This window comes from Asterias amurensis, chromosome 6 (assembly GCF_032118995.1).
Source record: "Asterias amurensis chromosome 6, ASM3211899v1".
NCBI lineage: Eukaryota > Metazoa > Echinodermata > Asteroidea > Forcipulatida > Asteriidae > Asterias > Asterias amurensis.
This window is the reverse complement of record NC_092653.1, coordinates 5,388,031-5,407,600: the sequence shown is the minus strand read 5'-3', so window position 1 is coordinate 5,407,600 and position 19,570 is coordinate 5,388,031. Positions and strand designations below refer to the sequence as shown.

Below are 19,570 nucleotides of genomic sequence, written 5' to 3'. Positions count from 1 at the left end.
GCGTACAGAATGGCGCCCGTGTCTCCTTGCGTTTGTGCAAGCAGCATCACCAGTGCGCCCAGTTCTTATATGTAACTCTATGCAGCCTGCAAAGTCTTTATAAGCTTATTCCATGTGTGTTTTTTCTTTTCCAAGGACCAAATATCACGCCTGAACAATGCAAATCTGTTTTGAACACATACTTGCGATGTCATATCTTTGCGGTTTTTAATGCAATGTCAATCTGTATGTTGTGTTTCAGGACCAACCCGCTAGGAATGAAGGGGCACATTGCTAAGCGATACGGTGACCTGGTACGAGAACTCTGGGCTGGTAATGCAAAGAGTGTTGCACCTCTCAAACTCAGGGTAAGGCTTCATGGTTAAAGGGATTGTATACGTTTGGTTATTGGAACTCACTGTGTGTGTCTATCCTATTTAGTTGTAGATATGTACCATAAAACTAACCTGTGAAAATTTCAAAAGGTGGTAGAGTTTATGAGATATTCAGGGCTCGAATTTCACGTTGGACCGCAGACCCGAGGCCAGTGATTTTAGCTTCGGTCCAGTAAACTTTATGCCAAACAAGTCCGGCGGTCTTGTGGTTTTTTTTATGCATACTAATATAGTTACTATTACAAATAATTATATGAAATATATTATCTTTCATTAAAAAATGTATTTCAATCTCATTTAAAATAAAAGTTTTTGTTTTACTTGTCGTCAAATCAGTGTTCTGAGCACGCCTGCGGAACATCAATCCGTCCTTTTTTCATGTGCATCAGGCTGCATACAAGTTTTCCATTCAGTTTACTCATGCCCACACCTTGTACATCTAGTCTCAAACCATTTATGTTTATGCACCCGGGGAGTGAGCGAGCGGGGACGAGGGAGTGATGTGTTGGTACCCGGCGCGGCGGCACACCTTAGTACAGCGATGTTTGTTTACCACTGACCATGTGTAAAGTCTGATACCTTGCAAAGGAGTGTTGAATTTGCATTAAGAAGGTCTGGTTGCAATACCACACATCCCTGTGTTGCATGGATTAAAAGTAAGGTCTTGTTGCCAAACGTCTTGCTAAGTATGGCTACCAACAGTGATGAGCTTCTGATTACTGCTGTCAAATTTTTGGACAATCTTTGTATGACGATCTTTTTATGAATGCTGCACGTTGCAGTGTTTTGTTGGTGATTTGCCTGTCAAATCTGAATTTTTTTTTTGAGGCGGCGAGAATGACGTGAAGTAGGTATATGGAACTTTATTGATTGGGTTTCACAGCAAAAAAAAAACCTCCTAAGGGATGAAAAAGGCCTGCTGTTCTATCGTGTTAACTTTTTTTTTCCTAATAAAATTTTGGTCTTGTAAAAAATCTTCCGGTCCAGTAAAAATTCTGAGCAACAAGCCCTGCGGTCTTGTGGATTTTTTCCCCAAATTCGAGCCCTGAATATTGCAAAAAACATTTGGAACCATTTTGGGAGTTCGCAAAGGAATTTACTTCCAAAATGGTGGAAATGGTAGATGTACAATTTGTGGAGATGTGCGTCGTTTTATGTGTTTGATCAAAAGTTTGAACAGCTATACGTAAAATGGTTAAGGCACTTATTTTTACTTTATCAATATGATCAAGGGTTTGAATCGCACCCGAGAATATGCCTGTGATATTTTATTCACAGAACTCAGGAAAGTACTGAGTATACAGTGTATGGGTAAAAACCAAAATTAATCTTTCATCAAAAGAGGTCACAATCAAAATGTGTATACTGTACAATTCTATTACAGTGGACGATAGCCAAGTACGCACCGCGCTTTAACGGTTTCCAGCAGCAAGATTCTCAGGAGTTATTAGCGTTCTTGCTGGACGGTCTTCATGAAGATTTGAACAGAGTCCAAGAGAAGCCATACGTTGAGCTGAAAGATAGCGACGGACGACCGGATGAAGAAGTCTCCCAAGAGGTATTCATACAATAAGATTTTTACTTTTATTAGTTCACATCATCCTTCGGATGGGATGTAAAGCCAGTTGGCCTGTGTGTTGTGTAACGCATCTAAAAGAACCCAGTGCAGTTATCCTAAAGAGAAGGAGTTCGCCCCGGTGTTCCTGGTATAATTTGCAGCATATTGCTTCACAGCACCTTGTAAACCATTACATGGTGCTTTTAAGAAATAAGTCTCATACTTCAATACGAGCTCAACATATCTTGTGATTAGCACTTGGATTAGCACTTGGATTCTTCTGAATATGAGTTGTTATTACTACCATAATGGGTTGTATTTTGACGTCACTCTGTACTTAGTGGTTACGACTGATTTGCACTTGAGAATCAATCCTATTTCCGTCTGACTTCAAGCCCTGTTCAGACAAACACGTACACAACTACCTTTCATGGTTTGATAATCTCTCTTTTTCCTTTTAACAAGGCATGGGAGAACCATCTCCGTCGTAACCAATCCGTCATAGTAGACCTCTTCCAGGGTCAGTTGAAGTCTCAGGTGCGATGCAAGACGTGCGGTCATACCAGCGTACGCTTTGATCCTTTTATCTTCCTCTCGTTACCTCTACCCATGGAGAGCTCCATGCATGTAGAGATCGTAGGTAAGTTCCAACCTTTCAACCTTTTCAGTTTATATCTTTATATTTGGTTTATGCTAGGTGCTTGATAGTTGTATGTAGGGTGTCATGGCTGAGTGGTTAAAGAGCATCAAATTCAAGTTCTGGTGGTTAAGTCATCAAAGTGTGGGTTCGAATCTTGGTCATGACACTTGTGTCCTTGAGCAAGATGCTTTACTATGATTGCTTCTCTTTGCCCAGGGGTATAAAATATAAATGGGTACCTGCGAGGGTAGAGGTTGGTATTGTTTATGAAAAAGCCACGAAAGGGGCTATGGCAGCTCAGAGTTTTGAATTACACAAATCAAGTTTTGATTCAGTAACTAGGCGGCAATACTTATTCAAGTCATTGTGAAATCATCGCAGACCTGCCAACCTGTACGCATTTTGCGTTCCATGCACGCATTTTCACCCCTGAGTACGGTGGTACGAGATATTCTGCAGAACGTACGCAAAAAGCTAAATCTATATCGCGGTGTTTTAAAACTGCAGCACGAACGGACAATTTTGTTCTCAATTTAATCAACTGTTATTCGTTCGACCCAAGTGCAAAAACAACAGTTCAGAAACACCCCACATCTGAGTGATCATTAGGCGCTTCGATAAAAAAGAGGTTGTGCTTAGAATTATTTTTTAAATTCTTACTCCCGCTGGAAAACTAATAAACCAATGCGTAACAGAGGGGGTGGGAATGGCGCATACCAGTTCGGTCAACCTGGTATAGTACATGTACAGCCTTATGCATGGAGGATGTACATGTACATGTATGTGCACACAACGCACGTGTTCGGCTCGAATTCGTTCGGCGTCGCCGTGTGTTTATATGGACGCTGCTCGAAGGCGAAGTGTCAGTGATGGGGGAAAGAGTACTCCTCCACCCGGAAAAAAGAGAATGCATGCTCCGAAGAAGTTTCTTCCTCAACGTGGAAAATACAGTGCATGTGTGCAGTCGGCAGTGCACACACTTCATTTGATTTAGACATCTCACTCAAAGAGCGGCAGCAGTTTAGGTCAGGAGGTAGTCATGTTATTAATAATCATGACGTAAATAATAATATTATTTACGTCACGATGTTTCCCAACTCCCGAGAATTTGGGGAGAATAAAGGGAATTTAATGGCCTGTAATCTTTGTATAAGTCTGATAAGGGAAACAATGATGAATTGAAGCATGCCTGAATTGAAGTGGAACTGGAAAACGCTACGGTTGGCTTTCGTTTGTCCGTTTACTGGGCAACCAAAGCCAGATACCAAGTTATAATATTTGCATGCCGAGTTTAAGTTACTAATAATTTAGGAACATTGTTCAACAGAGCTTAATATATGTTATGGATCAGAAATGTGTCAAAATGGGCTCACCGCCCGTAGGAAACCCCTGGCCATTTTTTTTGTGATATTAAAAAAAAAAAAACTTGCCCCTTCAGTTTTAAATCCTTGATCTAGGCATTTGGAACATAGTTCCAGCAGTCAACTTGTTATTTCTTTTTCATTTTTTTTTCCAGACTGTTGAGGTCACGAGCACAAAGTCAGAAAAGGCCACATCAACCACCCCTAAGATAATCACTGATATCATGATACAACTTTTTTTTTATTATGAAGTAGCCTGTATTTTGTGTGAATATGATATATAATTACATTAAATGAATGGTTCATCTAAAATGAAGTGGTCCCTGGTTTTTGCTGACTAACCGTAAGCATTGTGCCATATGCCGTTGTGCACTGGGCGATCATGTTTATGCCGCTGCAATAATGTGGTACTCAAAAAAAAATTCCAAGGTTGGCAGGTCTGTCATCGTTTAGCTTGGTAGGGTTGGAACCCACAACCTTGTGATTGCAAGATTTAAAAATTGATTCACCATGTACTTATTCTGTTTACAGTTGTTAGATTAGACGGCTCAGTACCCATCAAGTACGGCCTGAGGCTGAACATGGAGGCCAAGTACAAAGCGTTCAAGAAACAGCTTGGTGAACTGTGCGACCTTCAACTGGATCAGCTGTTACTCGTAGAGGTTGGGGGCGCTATGGTCCGGGTAAGCAGTCTTTATTTAAAGCTGTTAAGCAGAAAATACTGCTTAGCAACTTTTGTTTGCTAAGCATAAAACGAGTGGGGCACCTGTTGCAAATTTATATATTTTTGGCTGGTTACCATTTTCTGTTCAGCCAGAATTTTCTGTGCTTACCATCAGGGCCACATTTCATTTAAAGCTGTTAAGCAAAAAATACTGCTTAGCAAATTTCGTTTGCTAAGCATAAAACGAGTGGGGCACCAGTTGCAACTTTATATATTTTTGGCTGGTTACCAACTTCTGTTCAGCCAGAATTTTTTGTGCTTATCATCAGGACCAAATTTCATTTAAAGCTGTTAATCAGAAAATACTGCTTTTGGCAAATTTGTTTGCCAAGCATAAAACGAGTGGGCACCAGTTGCAACTTTATATATTTTTGGCTGGTTACTAATTTCTGTTAAGCAAGATTTTTCTGTGCTTATCAAGGTTTGTATGCTCACAGGCTTAATAAAATTTAGTCCAGGCGCACTCTTGCTGCAATCTGTGAGCTTGGACGAGTTTTTTATACCAATTCTGTAATATTCCTTTAAAGGGAAATTCACGTAATCGGAATACATTTTCTTCTTCCTCTTTCCTTTGCAGAGTTTCCCAACAGATGCGCAAAAGATAAGAACGTTACTTGGAGGGATTTTATACTGCTATGAAATTCCTTTAATTTCACCATCGCCGAGTCAACAAAACACGACCGTACACAGTAAGTATTTATTCCCCAATTTATAAAGTTGCTAAAGCAGGAACTATTGCTTAACCAGTAGGATACCGGTCACAAATTGTACATGTGACAAGGTATTTTGGCTGGTAACCATATTCCGGTAACCGTATTTTTGTTGTGCGGAGGTACTTTTTTATGCTTTCAAGCTTCTTTCAAGAAATTAGGCCCATGTGTCATTTTCACTGAGAGCTAAGATTCTCTTAAGATCAGTTGTAAGTATTGCCATAAGCTGATAAGCTTTCAGAGGCCTGGGCCCAATAGCATAAAGCCTGTAAGCACAAAAATTTGCTTAGCATGAAATTTCTTCCTTGATAAAAACAGAATTACCAACCACATTTTCATGTGGTTTTCAGGATAAGCAAACGACAGTTGAATATCAGTAACAAGCAATATGCAACAAATGGAAATGTGGTTGGTAATCCTGTTTTTATTAAGGAAGAAATTTCATGATTACAGGCTTCATGAAATTGGGCCCTGGGGATTCGAACCCACACCCTGAAGATGAAGATTTCCAAATTCATAGTAGTTGGACATGATTGAGGGTTTGAAAAAAAACTCTCACTTTTTCCAATTTCTCAACTCATTAAATGTAATTTTTAATTTTGTTTCCCCCTTTTTTCTTTGACCTGTCATGTCCAGACACAATCCATTCAGACAGCCTCATCAATCTGCAAACTCTCCCTCCCATCAACTCACCCACTCCCAATGACCTGACCATAACCACCCCTCCACCAAATGGAGTCATCCAAGGTAACCATGGTATCGGTATCACAGCCTATCAGGCCACCAGTATCAGCATGATCAACATGGGAGGGTCCAACGGCGGGGGTGTTGTGAAACAGAATGGGGAGGTGGGGCAGGGCAGACTAAACGGTGATGTTGGTAAGTTTTATTCGTTTTTATTTTTTATAAACAAGAGAAGGTTTTGGATTGTGAGGTTCGTTTTTTGGTTCAGGAGTAATGCAGATGATGCATAACAAAAATGATATGTACTACATATAGACCAATCCGACTCGCACCGGGCGCGCAAATGTTGAGCCGTTTGCTGCGGTGTCTTTAATGCCTAGATTGTGCACAAAAAGACACCGCAGTTGGTAATTTTCAATAGAGGGCGCTACCAATTTTGTTTCGTTGGATTGGTCTATACACTATTCTTGGATTCGAAAAACAGTTATCAAAACCCACGATTCTCAACAATCCAGATACTAAGTATGTATGGTTTGCAGTGACACCATGTAAAAATCTCTTGCGTGAATAGTGGTGGTTCTGATAAGAGTCAGTTTGATCTGCTCTATGTTTCGGTCAGTGTGCTCTGACCGTCATTAAACCGATCTTATCAGAGCCACCACTACTCACAAAAGAAATTTTTAATTGTGTCACCGCAAACCTTACTTACTTAGTATTTTTCCACCATGCATAGCCTTAAAGGCAGTTGACACTATTGGTAATTACTTAAAACAATTATAAGCATAAAACCTTACTGGTTAACGAGTAATGGGGAGCTAGCTGTTGATAGTATAAAACATTGTGAGAAACAGCTCCCTCTAAAGTGGAGTAGTTTTCGAGAAAGAAGTAATTTTCCATGAATTTGATTTCGAGACCTCAAGTTTAGAATTTGAGGTCCCGAAATCAACCATCTAAACGCACACAACTTCGTGTGACAAGGGTGTTTTTGTCTTTCATAGTTATCTCGGAACTCCGACGACCAATCGAGCTTAAATTTTCACAGGTTTGTTATTTTATGCATATGTTGAGATACAGCAAGTGAGAAGACTGGTCTTCGACAATTACCAATAGTGTCCACTGGCTTTAAAGGCAGAGGACACTATTGGTAATTACTCAAAATAATTATTAGCATAAAAACGTACTTGGTAACAAGTAATGGGGAGCTGTTGATTGTATAAAACAGTATGAGAAAGGGCTCCCTCTGTAGTAGTGTAGTTTTCGAGAAAGAAGTAATTTTTCACGAATTAGATTTTTGAGGTCTCAAAACCAAGCATCTGAAAGTACACAACTTCGTGTGACAAGGGTGTTTTTTTCTTTCATTATTATCTCGTAACTTTGACGCCCAATTGAGCTCAAATTTTCACAGGTTTGTTATTTCATGCCTATTGAGAAGACTGGTCTTTGACACTTACCAATAGTGTCCAGTGTCTAAGTCTTATCCAACAATCCGGATGAATTTACTACATATATTATTTTATTATGTATTTCCGTGAAGCGCCTTGAGCTAAATAAGATTACTATTATTATTATTATTATTTCCTGATTTGCTACTCTCGTTTCCAGTGACTGAGAAGCAATCAATGACTCCATCACCCGTCAAGCAACACAGTCGCACACCGAGCACAGCAAGTGCTAACAGCAGCATAGGAGCCTCCCCTACCGCTGTTCACAACTTTGAGGGATTCGTGGTCGCGGTGCATCGGAAGATGGTAAGACAGGAATTTAGTAATGAGGAATAAACTATAAATAGTAGTAAACTTTTCTGTTGAGGGAGTGTTGAAGAGCCGGTTTGGTCTCGCAATTTCAACCAGTATGCTCGTCTTCAGGAGAAAGCCTGTATTTACATGTAGGTGGTTTTTTTTCTCTTTCTCATTTATTCATCTGGGTTTTTTTTCATATAGAAGTTGTAGCCCACTTATCATCTTTTCGTGGTGTGTCGTAGCTTAGTGGTTAAGAGCATCGGACTCAGAAAAGAGAAGGGGGTTTGCCCGGGGTGTTCCTGGCTGGATTTGCAGCATATTGCGCCACAGCACGTTGTAAACCATTAATACATGGTGCTACGTAAAAGGAGTAGGTTTCATAATTCAAAAATAGTCCCACATACACATGTACCTTGCCCTGATAATACTGAAAACAGCGCAATAGACAAACCGTAAGACATTTTTTTGTATTATTATTATTATTCTCTTCCTTCTAGATCCGTATGGACATGTACTTTCTATCGTGGCAGAAGAGTCGTCCATGCCTCTTTGGTATCCCCATCATCCTGCCGTGTCTGGCTGGGGCAACGTCTCACGAGGAGCTGTACTCATCAGTCTGGATGCAAGTCAGTCGCTTAGTCAGCTCAACGGCACCCATGGAGAATGGCCACAAGAATCACGCCGAGGATGGGTGAATACTTCTACGTCTGTTTGTCTAGCTTTCCTAAATCAATCAATCAATATATCAATCAGTCTCATTTCATTAATCAACTGATAAGAGATAAGATAAGTAGGATTTGAAACTTTGCATGGTGGAAATACGCCGAGGATGGGTGAATACTTCTACGTCTGTTTGTCTAGCTTTCCTAAATCAATCAATCAATATATCAATCAGTCTCATTTCATTAATCAACTGATAAGAGATGAGATAAGTAGGATTGAAACTTTGCATGGTGGAAATACGCTATACTGTAAGATTTGTGGTAACACCATGTAACGATCATCTTTAAAAAGTTAGGGTGGTTCTGAAAAAGAACTGTTGTTTTGAGCTCAACGTTTCAATCTGTATGCTCTGATTGTCTTCTCATGAAAGCTGGGCTCTGGGCGCAATTTCATAACGCTGCTTAGCACAAAAATTTGCTTAGCAAGAAGCAGGAAAGCCAACCAAGTTTCCACATGACTTTAAGGACAAGCAAACAACAGCTGGATATCAGAAAAAAGCAACATGCAGCAAATGGATACTTGCTTGTTACTGGTATTCAGCTGTTGTTTGATTATCCTGAAAATCACATGGAAATTTGGTTGGTAATCCTGTTTTTATCAAGGAAGAAATTTCATGCTAAGCAAATTTGTATGCTTAGCAGCTCTATGATGGAAATGCCATCGTTTCAATGAACCTCCTAAGATCTGGGTACCAGTTTCAGACTTTCTTGTCAGCAATGACTCTCATCCCTGATTGATTGATTGATTGATCGATCAATAAATCAATCATCCAATCAGTCAATCGGTTATTGAATTTCTCAATGTGCCAATTTTGTGGTCATTGGAAGTCTATCAGTCAATGTGTCATATTGATTGATTGATTGATTGATTGTTTGATCGATCAATTGATCATTCAATCAGTCAATCGATTATTGAATTTGTAAGGCACCAATTCCGTTTGTGTCATATGCTTGACTTAGCGTTTGTTGTTTCTTCGCTAGTGACAGTCCTCGCCATAGTTATCCGTTCACCTTGAAAGCTGTGCAGAAAGACGGCATCACGTGTGCCTGGTGTCCTTGGTACAGGTGAGTAAACCTTATTGCACATTGCACTGTGGCTTTTAAACTGTCTCTGCAGTATGCCATGAAATTCATTATTGGTTTGGCCCTGAAGTTCCAAATCCATCAAAATTGACTTGGGATTGCTTTGAGCTTTTAAACGGTGACGATAAGAAATGTAACCAATTGAACAGTGGACTACTTCTATTTATGGCGTCTCATGGCCGAGCGGATAAGAACACCTGACTTGAGCTCCGGTGTTTCTGATCAGCAGAGTGTGAGTTCAAAACCTGGTCGTAACACCTGTGTCCTTTAGCAAGATACTTAACCGTTGTTGTTGCATCCTTTGCTGTAGGTACTGTGTTGTGTAATGCACGTAAAAGAACCCAGTTAACTTATCGTAAAGAGAAGGGGTTTGCCCCGATGTTCCTGGTTTGAATGGCAGCACATTGTGCCACAGCATCTTGTAAATTATTACGTAGTGCTATAATGGAATAGGCCTCATACTGTACATGTGTACTTCAAAACATAGCTCCACGTACCTTGCAAGAAAAAATACTGAGAACCTTGGTACGGTGTGATTAAGCGCTGCATAAGAACTCGTTGTTAACTGTTCTTGATGGATGTTTTTATGTGTGGATAGATTCTGTCGTGGCTGTGAGATCTCCTGCTGTAGTGACCCGTTCACCTCTGGGACGACCTTCTTGGCCATAGACTGGGACCCAACGGCGTTACATCTTAGGTATCAAACGTCACAAGAAAGGGTAAGTCAGGTCTCAGATGTCTTACCAACTAGACTACCGAGATTTCCTAGTAGCTAGAGGCAGTTGGAATCCTAAATTTTAACAGCGGGTGCCAATGATTTAATAGATTGTTTGTATGTTTGTTTCTTTGTTCTTTGTTTTGGTTGCTTTTGTTCTTTTGTCCTTGTAGTCCAAGTCCTTGTCTGTCTCAGGGAAATATACAAAAGCATTATGCTTAAACTTTCCCTGCATGTTGACCAGTGCGTTAATTTCTGTAGTTATTATCTTCAAATTTCTATACATTGTATTACTGTTAAATTATCTGGCATCCGTCCTTCATTATTATACTCATCAATATTTGTTTTCTACTGTATGCTTTGTCATTGTCTACATGAAAAATAAATGTACATTGATTGATTGATTGATTGATAACTACTGATGTAAGCTTGGGCGATATCAATTTATTTTATTCATGATATATCGCCGACAATATATCGTGATATTCGATATAATCGCGATTAATGAAATTTGACATCATCAGTCTTCAAACTCCAAGTGAAAGTTGTAGAAGAGACAGTCATAGCATAAGAGAGGTGTTCTAATGACCTATTCTTCTGGTTTTACTCCAAACCTATGGGGTGCAAGATGGCTCAGCTAGCAAATACATCACAATATTTAATCGATATTGCAATATATCGCAATTATCGCGATATATTGCGATATATCGATATTTCGATTAAAACCAAATCCATCCGATATCGAAATCGTTTCCAAATTAATATCGCGATATTCGATAATATCGTGATATCTCCCAAGCTTATACTGATGAAAGATGTTAAATTTACATTGAGTAATCTCGGTGTTCTAAAGGTAAGACACTACTCTAGATTGGGAGAGGTCTTTGGTTTGAATCCAACCTGAGTAATATGCCTGTGATTTTGTTCACAGAACGCGGGGAAGTACTGAGTATACTTTGCTTACCTATAGCGGTGTAAGGGTCAAATCAAATAAGATTCTTTATCCCTGATGCAAATTTTAACATCTGTTAAATCAGGTTTCATGATGCTTTAATATTGAGAGGTCCCTGGTGTTTAGTAAGAACACTCTGATTGGGTGTAGAAGGCAATTCTCTCTGTAGAACAATGACTTGGTAGACATTGTACATTTTTTTATCACCGTTGTTTTCTCTTTAACACTAACTCCCAAGACACCAACTGCTAGATACAGCTTCAATCCTCTAAAAACAATGAGTTTACGGATGATCCCTGCTGCATCATTTATCACTTCTCAGCTTGTTTCGTAAACTAGGTTGTGATCCCTGGTTATACAGTAGTTGCATTCTTCAACATCTAACTCCACATAAATATACCTTGTAGGAAAATACCGACAGCGCATACATGTAGGTACCTGACGGTGATATGCGCAATACAAGAATGGATAAATATTAATATTATTATTATATCTGGTAAGGTGGTGACGGAGCACGAGAGCGTTGAGAAGAGCAGACGTCTTCAGTCGGAGCCCATCAGTCTTGACGACTGTCTCAGAGCATTCACTAAGGAGGAGGAGCTAGGAGAAGATGAACTCTACTACTGCTCCAAGTGTAAACACCATCGGCTCGCTGTCAAGAAACTGGATATCTGGAGATTGCCTCCTATACTGGTGAGATTGGCACTTGATTGGTTATCGTGGCAGGGGTTTCCCTTGACTTTTATTTTCTCTCTCCCCCTCTGGATAAGACAACGAAAATTTTGGCATACAATTCAAAACCACTGTAGTCTATATTGAATGGTCTAATAGTAAGTAGGGTACTCTGCCAATAAACTCAAGTGTTGACTAAAACGCGAAAACAAAAAAAACGGGGGAAAAAAATGAAACAATTTTTGTAATAATAATTTCACAAAATTCATCAAGAGAAGAACGTATAAGGATTCCAAAGTTTGGGCCCAGAATGCTCCACAGTTTAAAAAAAAACCTCGGTAGAACCACGGTTAGAGGGTTTAAAGACAAAAGTATTTAGGAATTTGAATTGTGCCTCATGATTGCCATATCAATGCTGGTGATTTGTTGAAAATTGGTTTTATAATCTGACGAAGATGAGCATTGCTTTGTCATTAACTCAAATTTTCATTATCTCATGCATCATTAATCTTCGGTTTGTGGTGAAAATGCTTAAAAATATGTAATTGTTGTATTCATTCAGGTTATCCACTTGAAGAGGTTTCAGTTTGTCAACGGCCGCTGGGTCAAATCTCAGAAGATCGTCAAATTCCCCAAGGAGGACTTTGATCCGTCGAACTTCCTGGCTCCCCGTCACCCTGTTGCCTTTAGGAACTTAGTCATCGGACGACAACGACCCCGCAGCGAGATGATGGAGGTGATCGACATTGCTCAGGAAGGAGCGATCGACGGCGACGCGGACAGTCTCAACTCCCAGGGCGGAATATGCGTAAACGAAGTAAAAATGAACGATGAGTCGAAGGATCAGACAAAACACGGAGAGAAGAGCTTGTCGGAATGCACGTGTGGCGATAGCGCCCTGGTTAACGGTCACTTTGATGGCCAGGAGGAAACTGTTCGATGCGGCGTGGGTGGTGGGGCAGGGATCTCTTGCAGCGGCCGGGCCGGTAAGCGACCTCGTAACCTCATTCTTAAGGATTCCAAGACTCACCCAGAGAGCCAGGAGTCGGCGGGAGACGCGGGGATGTCGGAGGAGACAGACGGGATGGAACGTGAGGCGCTGACGAGGCAACGGTCATTATTGAGTCCGAGGATGGACGCTACGGATTCACACCCGCTGCTGAAGGGAGAGACGGAGGATGACCGGGATGAGAACGGACATCTGCAACATATGTATGAACTCTATGGTGTGGCTGTAAGTAATTTAGATTATTTAGACAAAATACAGCAGGAAAACACGCCTTAGTGTGACAAAATAGTGACAAAGCCTTTGACATACATGACATACAGTGTTTGTTGCCACAGTGGGCGGTGCTGGGGCGGACTCGCCAAGAACTCACAATTTTTGCCCAGCACTCTAAGCAAAACACATTGTGCTGCCTAGCACAGATCTCCCCTAGATTACTTCAATATTATCAACTGTGCATTGTGATCTGAGTCACAACTAATGATAATGAATATCAAGAATAACACAGTCGAAAGGCCATTTAAACTTATAGCATGGCCCCATAGCATGAACAGTTTGGAAACCTGGCATCATGCCTGAAGCTTGCACTTCAGCAATAATGGCTCCATAATTAAACATGAATGATTTTGTTGATCCGCTTGACGATGGTAGACTTTGAAAAAGTTAAATTTATAACCCACCACTACAATAAGTCTAGCTACAACCCTGGTGACTTAACAAGTGTTCCCACTGTAACTTTATGGCTAAAGGCCGGGTCACACTGCAGCAATAACGAAAACGATAACGATCACGACGCAAAGAGAATGCATTCTATTGGTTGAATTGCTACTCGCATAATACTCACACGCTCATTCACCCAATAGAATGCGTTCTCTTTGCTCCGTGATCGGCATTGTTTTCATTATCGCTGCAGTGTTACTCGATCTTAACACCTGAAATTCTTCTATTCGAGTGTATTTCCATTTTGAAGTCCTAATCACTTGATGGGTTTGAAGACGCTGTCTTAGATCTTGCTTTTTTAATTTTTTTTAATTTTTTTTTATAAACAATCCTAGGTGGGTGCCATGAACACACAAATTTTTTAGAATCCCACTCCTCAATTTGTTTATTACAGATATGGCTCCCTAAAAAATTAAGCCCCGCCCCTTGAAACTTATTTTTTGTGTATTCTGCCTTTTTTCAATTTTTTCGTGTGTTCATGGCACCCATTGGGGATCATTTGAAAAAGGAAAAACAAAATCTGAGAGGGAGTGTGTCAAACTTTTCTGGATTTTAGGTGATTGGCACGGAATGACCCAGCCCCCACCTGTTTCTATAAATGATTTTTTTATTAACATGCTTGTTCACTCATTTTTTCAGCTGTTTTTTTTTCAATGGTGATCCTTTTGAACAGCGTTGCCTTGCCTCACTTTTGAGCTTTTAATTTTGGTTGTCTCTTTTTCGTACTTGGTTCTCAGAATTGTTGAGCTTTGTAATGAATATTTGTATTGCTACTTCATAGCTTTGGTAATAATCCTCTCTCCATATTTATTGTTCTCATGTGTAATGTGATTTTTAATGGTTTAAAGGGAAGGTACACGTTTGGTGGTTACTCAAAACATAAACTATACTCAAAACTTAAAAACTGACTTGGTAAAGAGCATTGGAGAGCTGTTGATAGTATAAAACATTGTGGGAAACAACTCCCACTGAAGTAACGTAGTTTTTGAGAAAGAGGTAGTTTCTCACTAAAATAATAAAAGACTTCTAGCTAGAAGTCTTTTATTCCTATCTGAAAGCACACAAATTTGTCCAACAAGGGTGTTTTTCTTTCATCATTTTCTCCCAACTTCGATGACCAACTGAGCCCAAATTTTCACAGGCTTGTTATTTTATGTTTATGATGGGATACACCAAGTGAGAAGACTGGTCTTTGACAGTTGCCAAACGTGTACCTTCCCTTTAATGTTTTAATTGTACATTGTCATGCGCCTTTGAACAGCGTTGTCTGGAGTTGGCGCATTATAAGTTAAACTATTATTATTATTTTGTACACACATACATGACATAGATGTTGCTCTACAGGTATCTTATTGCTTGATAAACTGTATAAAACTGTATCTCTTATTATTTATTATTTCAGCTTCTTTTTATTATACATCTTCATGTATGCATGTATGCAAATTTAAGTTGGTTCAATTTGAGAGATAAATAATTATGAGGATAAGATTTATTAAAGACACCGGACACTATTGGTAATTGTCAAAGACCAGTCTTCTCACTAGGTTTATCTCAAAATATGTATAGAATAACAAACCTGTGAGAATTTGAGTTTGGTTGTCGAAGTTGCGAGATAATGAAAGAAAAAACCATTGTCACTCGAAATTGTGTGCTTTCTGATGCTTGATTTCGAGATCTCAAACTTATTCTGATGCTCCAAATCAAATTTGTGTAAAATTACTTCTTTCTCGTAAACTACGTCACTTTAGAGGGAGCAGTTTCTCAAAATGTTTTATACTATCAACCACTCCCCATTACTCATTACCAAGCAAGGTTTTATGCTGATGATTATTTTGAAGAATTACCAATAGTGTCCACTGCCTTTAACTCAGTAATGATGTTCAGATTTGTTGTATCGAAAAAACCATAATCTACTTAGCAAGTAGATACACTCATAATGTTACTACAAACCAAATAATGTATTGGGTTTATAAGAGACAATATTATTTCTAATTGAGAATTGTTTGATTGCCTTGACAGTGTCATACTGGTATTCTAGGAGGAGGTCACTATGTGGCTTATGCTGTCAACCCAAATAAAAAATGGTACTGTTTCAATGACAGCAGCGTCAAGGTAAGAAAGAGTCCCACTCTGCTTCCTCTTCTTATCCTTTCTTCTTCTTCTCATGGCTTCTTATATAGCGCTCAGGGGCGGTCACACAGTGATGCTCATGGCGCTCCATCATTATTACCCCTGGTTACTGGGCCTTAAATCATTCCTTAAACCATCTCAGCTCCCTGGGGAGTATACAGCCTTGTGCAACAAATGCGCTACTCGGCTAAATCAATCACAAGAACCATCTCTGTCCTCACAGGTACCCATTTACATTGGGTGGAGAGAAGCAATTACAGTGAAGTGTCTGGGTCAGGGACACAAGTGTCATGACCGGGATTCGAACCCACACTCTGCTGAACAGAATCACCAGAGCTTGAATTCGGTGCTCTTTTCCGCTCTAACATTTCTTCCTCAGTGATCAAGTTCACCTTTGAAGCATCCTTGATTTCATTACCAGAAATATGTAGAGTGTCGTGGCTGAGTGGTTAAGAGCATTGAATTCAAGTTCTGATGCTAAGTCACAGGAGTGTGGGTTCAAATCCCGTTCGTTACACTTGTGTCCTTGAGCAAGATACTTAACTATAATTGCTTCACTTCACCATGGGGAATAAATGGGTACCTGCGAGGGTAGAGGTTGATATTGTGAATGAAAAAGCCTTCGAAGCGCCACGGCAGTTTGGGGCTGTATGCTCCCTGTAGTGAGCTGAGAAAGATTAATAGGATGTTATTGGCCCAATGACCAGGGGTCGATTTCACAAAGAGTTAGGACTAGTCCTAGGAGATATACAACACGTGTGACTAGTCCTAAGTTAGGACGAGTTATAGGACGAGTAACTCGTCCTAACTCGAGATAAGACTAGTCCTAACTCTTTGCGAAATCCACCCCTGGGCACTAATGTAAAGCGCATTGATACGGTTTATTGTGAAATGCGCTATATAAGAGCTTGTTATTATTATTATTATTAAATATGTTACAATGACAATAATGACAATACCATAGTGATTTGTATTTTGACATCACACTTTGCTTCGCATTTAAGGTTGATCCACTTCTTCTTCATCAATCTTGGCACATGTTAAGATCAATCTTAGCTCTTTGTGAAATGAAACCTAGGCTTCAGAGAACATGGGTGGCATTTACCCCCAAGGATGTACATAAGGGTGGACCCCGTTACTTAGTGTGCGTCCTAAGCCATGTAACCTGCGTCTTTGTATCACATCACATGATTGGTTCTCGACCAATAAAACTTCCCAATTTGTTACCGTGGTAACACAACTGCATTTGTTTAATATATTTGACCCCACAGGAAGTGAAAGAAGAGATCGACATGGACAACGCCTATATGCTGTTCTACGAGCGTAAAGGTCTCGGCTACGCAGACTTCATACCGGACATAATCGGTAAAGAACCGGACACGACGCCCATCGACGACGACATCGAAGCCGACTACAAGAGGTTCTGCGTGATTCAATGACTAATTGAGCGAGGTAGACTAGGCACAGTGGTTGGTTCGTGGTTACTTTGGTTATGGATGACGGCGAGGTATGGACTTAACGCATGCAGCGCTGCCATCAAACACCGATAGGTATTCTTTCTCTATAACATAAAAAAACATTCCTGTACAAAAAGATAAAATGCATGATGTACTTAAACTGTTTCTGATGCTACATGTACATTCCTGTTGTGGAGCTTGTCAGACTGTCTCGGCCCATTTTCAAGAACTTTTTGTGAAGATGATCAATTGTTTTCAAATGCTGGAATTTCAAAAGAAGTAAAATTTTTTATTTTCATACTGGTTGAACAGAGAGTTATTAGGGAGGATTAGCTGCACGTTACGTGAGAAAAAAAACGTAAACGCGAACGTGAGAAAATTTTGTTATAAAAATCTCACATTTTAAGCATACGTGAAGTTACAAGTTTTCACAGCAGGTACGTACGTGCAGACACCATACGTGAGCATCCAATAAGCCCAAAGTGGTGAAGTCACCTAGAAACGCCACAATTTTCTGACGTTTATGTTTTTGCTCGCATAACATGCATAATGTGCAGCTAAACCTCCCTCTTAATTCTCGACACAGACTGGGCATAGAACCTGGGCCCAATTTCATAGAGCACAATAGTTTAGTAACTAAGCAAAAAACAAATTTCTGCTTACAAGAATAAGGTTACCAGCTAAAGTACCATGTCACATGTACCTTTTTGTGAATGGCATCCTGCTAATTTTGGCTGGTAGGAATTTGTTTGTCTGCTTCAGCAGCTCTGTGAATTCGGGGCATGCGTCTGTGCTTGGTTGCAAGGAACCTTTTGAAAACTACAAACTTTACTTGAAATTTTGTGATTCGAACAATCGTTACTTTCTACATGAGGCATGTTTATTAAATTAACTGATGTGATATGTAAACAAATCAATAATTAATTTCCCCAGTCTATAAATCTGCAGTGAACGATTCCCCTGAAGACTTCTTTGGTTATTATTTCTGCCAACCCTAATTCTGTTGTTAGTGCCCTCGGATTTTAAAATAAGAACTTGTAATTTTACTGTGAAAACAACAAGTACTTAGTGTTAATATTGCACGACCAGAAGAAACAAATGAACATAATTGATTATAAGTGAAATTCCTGCAAAAAATGGTTAGCCCCAGGGCTAAACTGCCCTCTATTTCTATGTTACAACGCCACTAAAAAATTCAGGACATAGTCCTAATACAAAATTTCTAGACACATTGGCTAAAAGTATGAGCATGGCCCAATTTCCTTAAGCGTTGAGCATTAAAACATGCTAAGCACAGAAATATGATGCTTAGCAGTAATAGGTTACCAGCCAAAATACACTACAGTTTACATTGCTGCAACTGGTACTCCACTTAATTCTTGCTTAGCAAAGATATCTGCTAAGCAAAATTACCTGCTTAAGAGCATTACCTCTCCTCATATTATGTAGTTGGACTGGAATATGTATTCTATTTTTATTGTACAGGATCCTTACATAATATCCTGTGCTAATTATCAGATAACGTTGTTTGACTTTCAGGTAATCTGTTTGGACAAACCCCATTCAGAGTCAGTCTTTACTTCATGAACGTTGCTCTGCAAATTTTATGGTCTGTTTTTTTTAATTATTGTTTTGGCAAGTGGACTATCTGAGGGTTTGTCACTGAATGATGTAGGAGTGTAACTTCATTATTTTAATGCATTACATTTCTGTTAATTCTGCCTGTAAGGGGAAAACAAATCGCTTATAACCCAAAATTTATAGCATCATAAGTTACTTTTGATTGGGTTAGTGATACTTGGTCAAAGTTCATGAAGTTGCTAAGCGCATTAACTTATGCTTAGCAGAAAATGATTACCAGTCGGTCATAATTATACATAGAGCTCATGTATGAATGATCCCCCAGCAAATGTTTTTTGCTTATCAAAAATGAAACTATTCAGCATCAATGTTTTTTAAACGCTCTTTGAAACTTGCCTCTTTGGTCTTTTTTCTTGTTTGTCGTACTGATCATAATTTAGAAGGAAAACAAATCTGCAGATTATAAGTAACTCTATTATTGTCTTTGCTTGTTTCGCTTACTCAAGTGCTATTTTAAAAAGTCTTTCATTTCAAACAAAATCTAACAACAAATCAGATATTTCTCGTTATTTTGTCCAGATGGGTTCTACGAAAGTTTAAAAATGGTAACCATGAATTATAAAATCACTGTGAACGCTTGGTTTGTCTCGCGGTAACCGTAGCAATGTTTGTAAATAATAAATCAAGTATAAATCGAGTGTACAGTTCTAGATGTTATATTATTATTTTGTTGTTTGCTTTT

The 19,570-nt window shown here is 39.4% G+C and overlaps 1 protein-coding gene across 2 annotated transcripts in view; it reads left to right on the top strand.

Annotated features, from left to right (window-relative positions):
• LOC139938046 (ubiquitin carboxyl-terminal hydrolase 32-like) overlaps positions 1 to 19,525 on the top strand; it is a 71,935-nt gene extending 52,410 nt beyond the window's left edge. The window contains exons 17-30 of one of the 2 annotated variants that reach the window (XM_071933398.1): positions 242 to 347; positions 1,759 to 1,932; positions 2,398 to 2,572; positions 4,465 to 4,616; positions 5,235 to 5,346; positions 6,004 to 6,246; positions 7,654 to 7,799; positions 8,288 to 8,481; positions 9,500 to 9,577; positions 10,194 to 10,314; positions 11,764 to 11,955; positions 12,497 to 13,168; positions 15,680 to 15,772; positions 17,062 to 19,525. In XM_071933398.1, the coding sequence (XP_071789499.1) occupies positions 242 to 347; positions 1,759 to 1,932; positions 2,398 to 2,572; positions 4,465 to 4,616; positions 5,235 to 5,346; positions 6,004 to 6,246; positions 7,654 to 7,799; positions 8,288 to 8,481; positions 9,500 to 9,577; positions 10,194 to 10,314; positions 11,764 to 11,955; positions 12,497 to 13,168; positions 15,680 to 15,772; positions 17,062 to 17,229 (2,626 nt within the window). In that variant the 3' untranslated portion in view covers positions 17,230 to 19,525. Of the gene's footprint in view, positions 1 to 241; positions 348 to 1,758; positions 1,933 to 2,397; positions 2,573 to 4,464; positions 4,617 to 5,234; positions 5,347 to 6,003; positions 6,247 to 7,653; positions 7,800 to 8,287; positions 8,482 to 9,493; positions 9,578 to 10,193; positions 10,315 to 11,763; positions 11,956 to 12,496; positions 13,169 to 15,679; positions 15,773 to 17,061 lie in introns of both variants that reach the window. The other variant, XM_071933397.1, reaches the window with a different exon arrangement.
• The last annotated feature ends 45 nt before the right edge of the window (positions 19,526 to 19,570 follow it).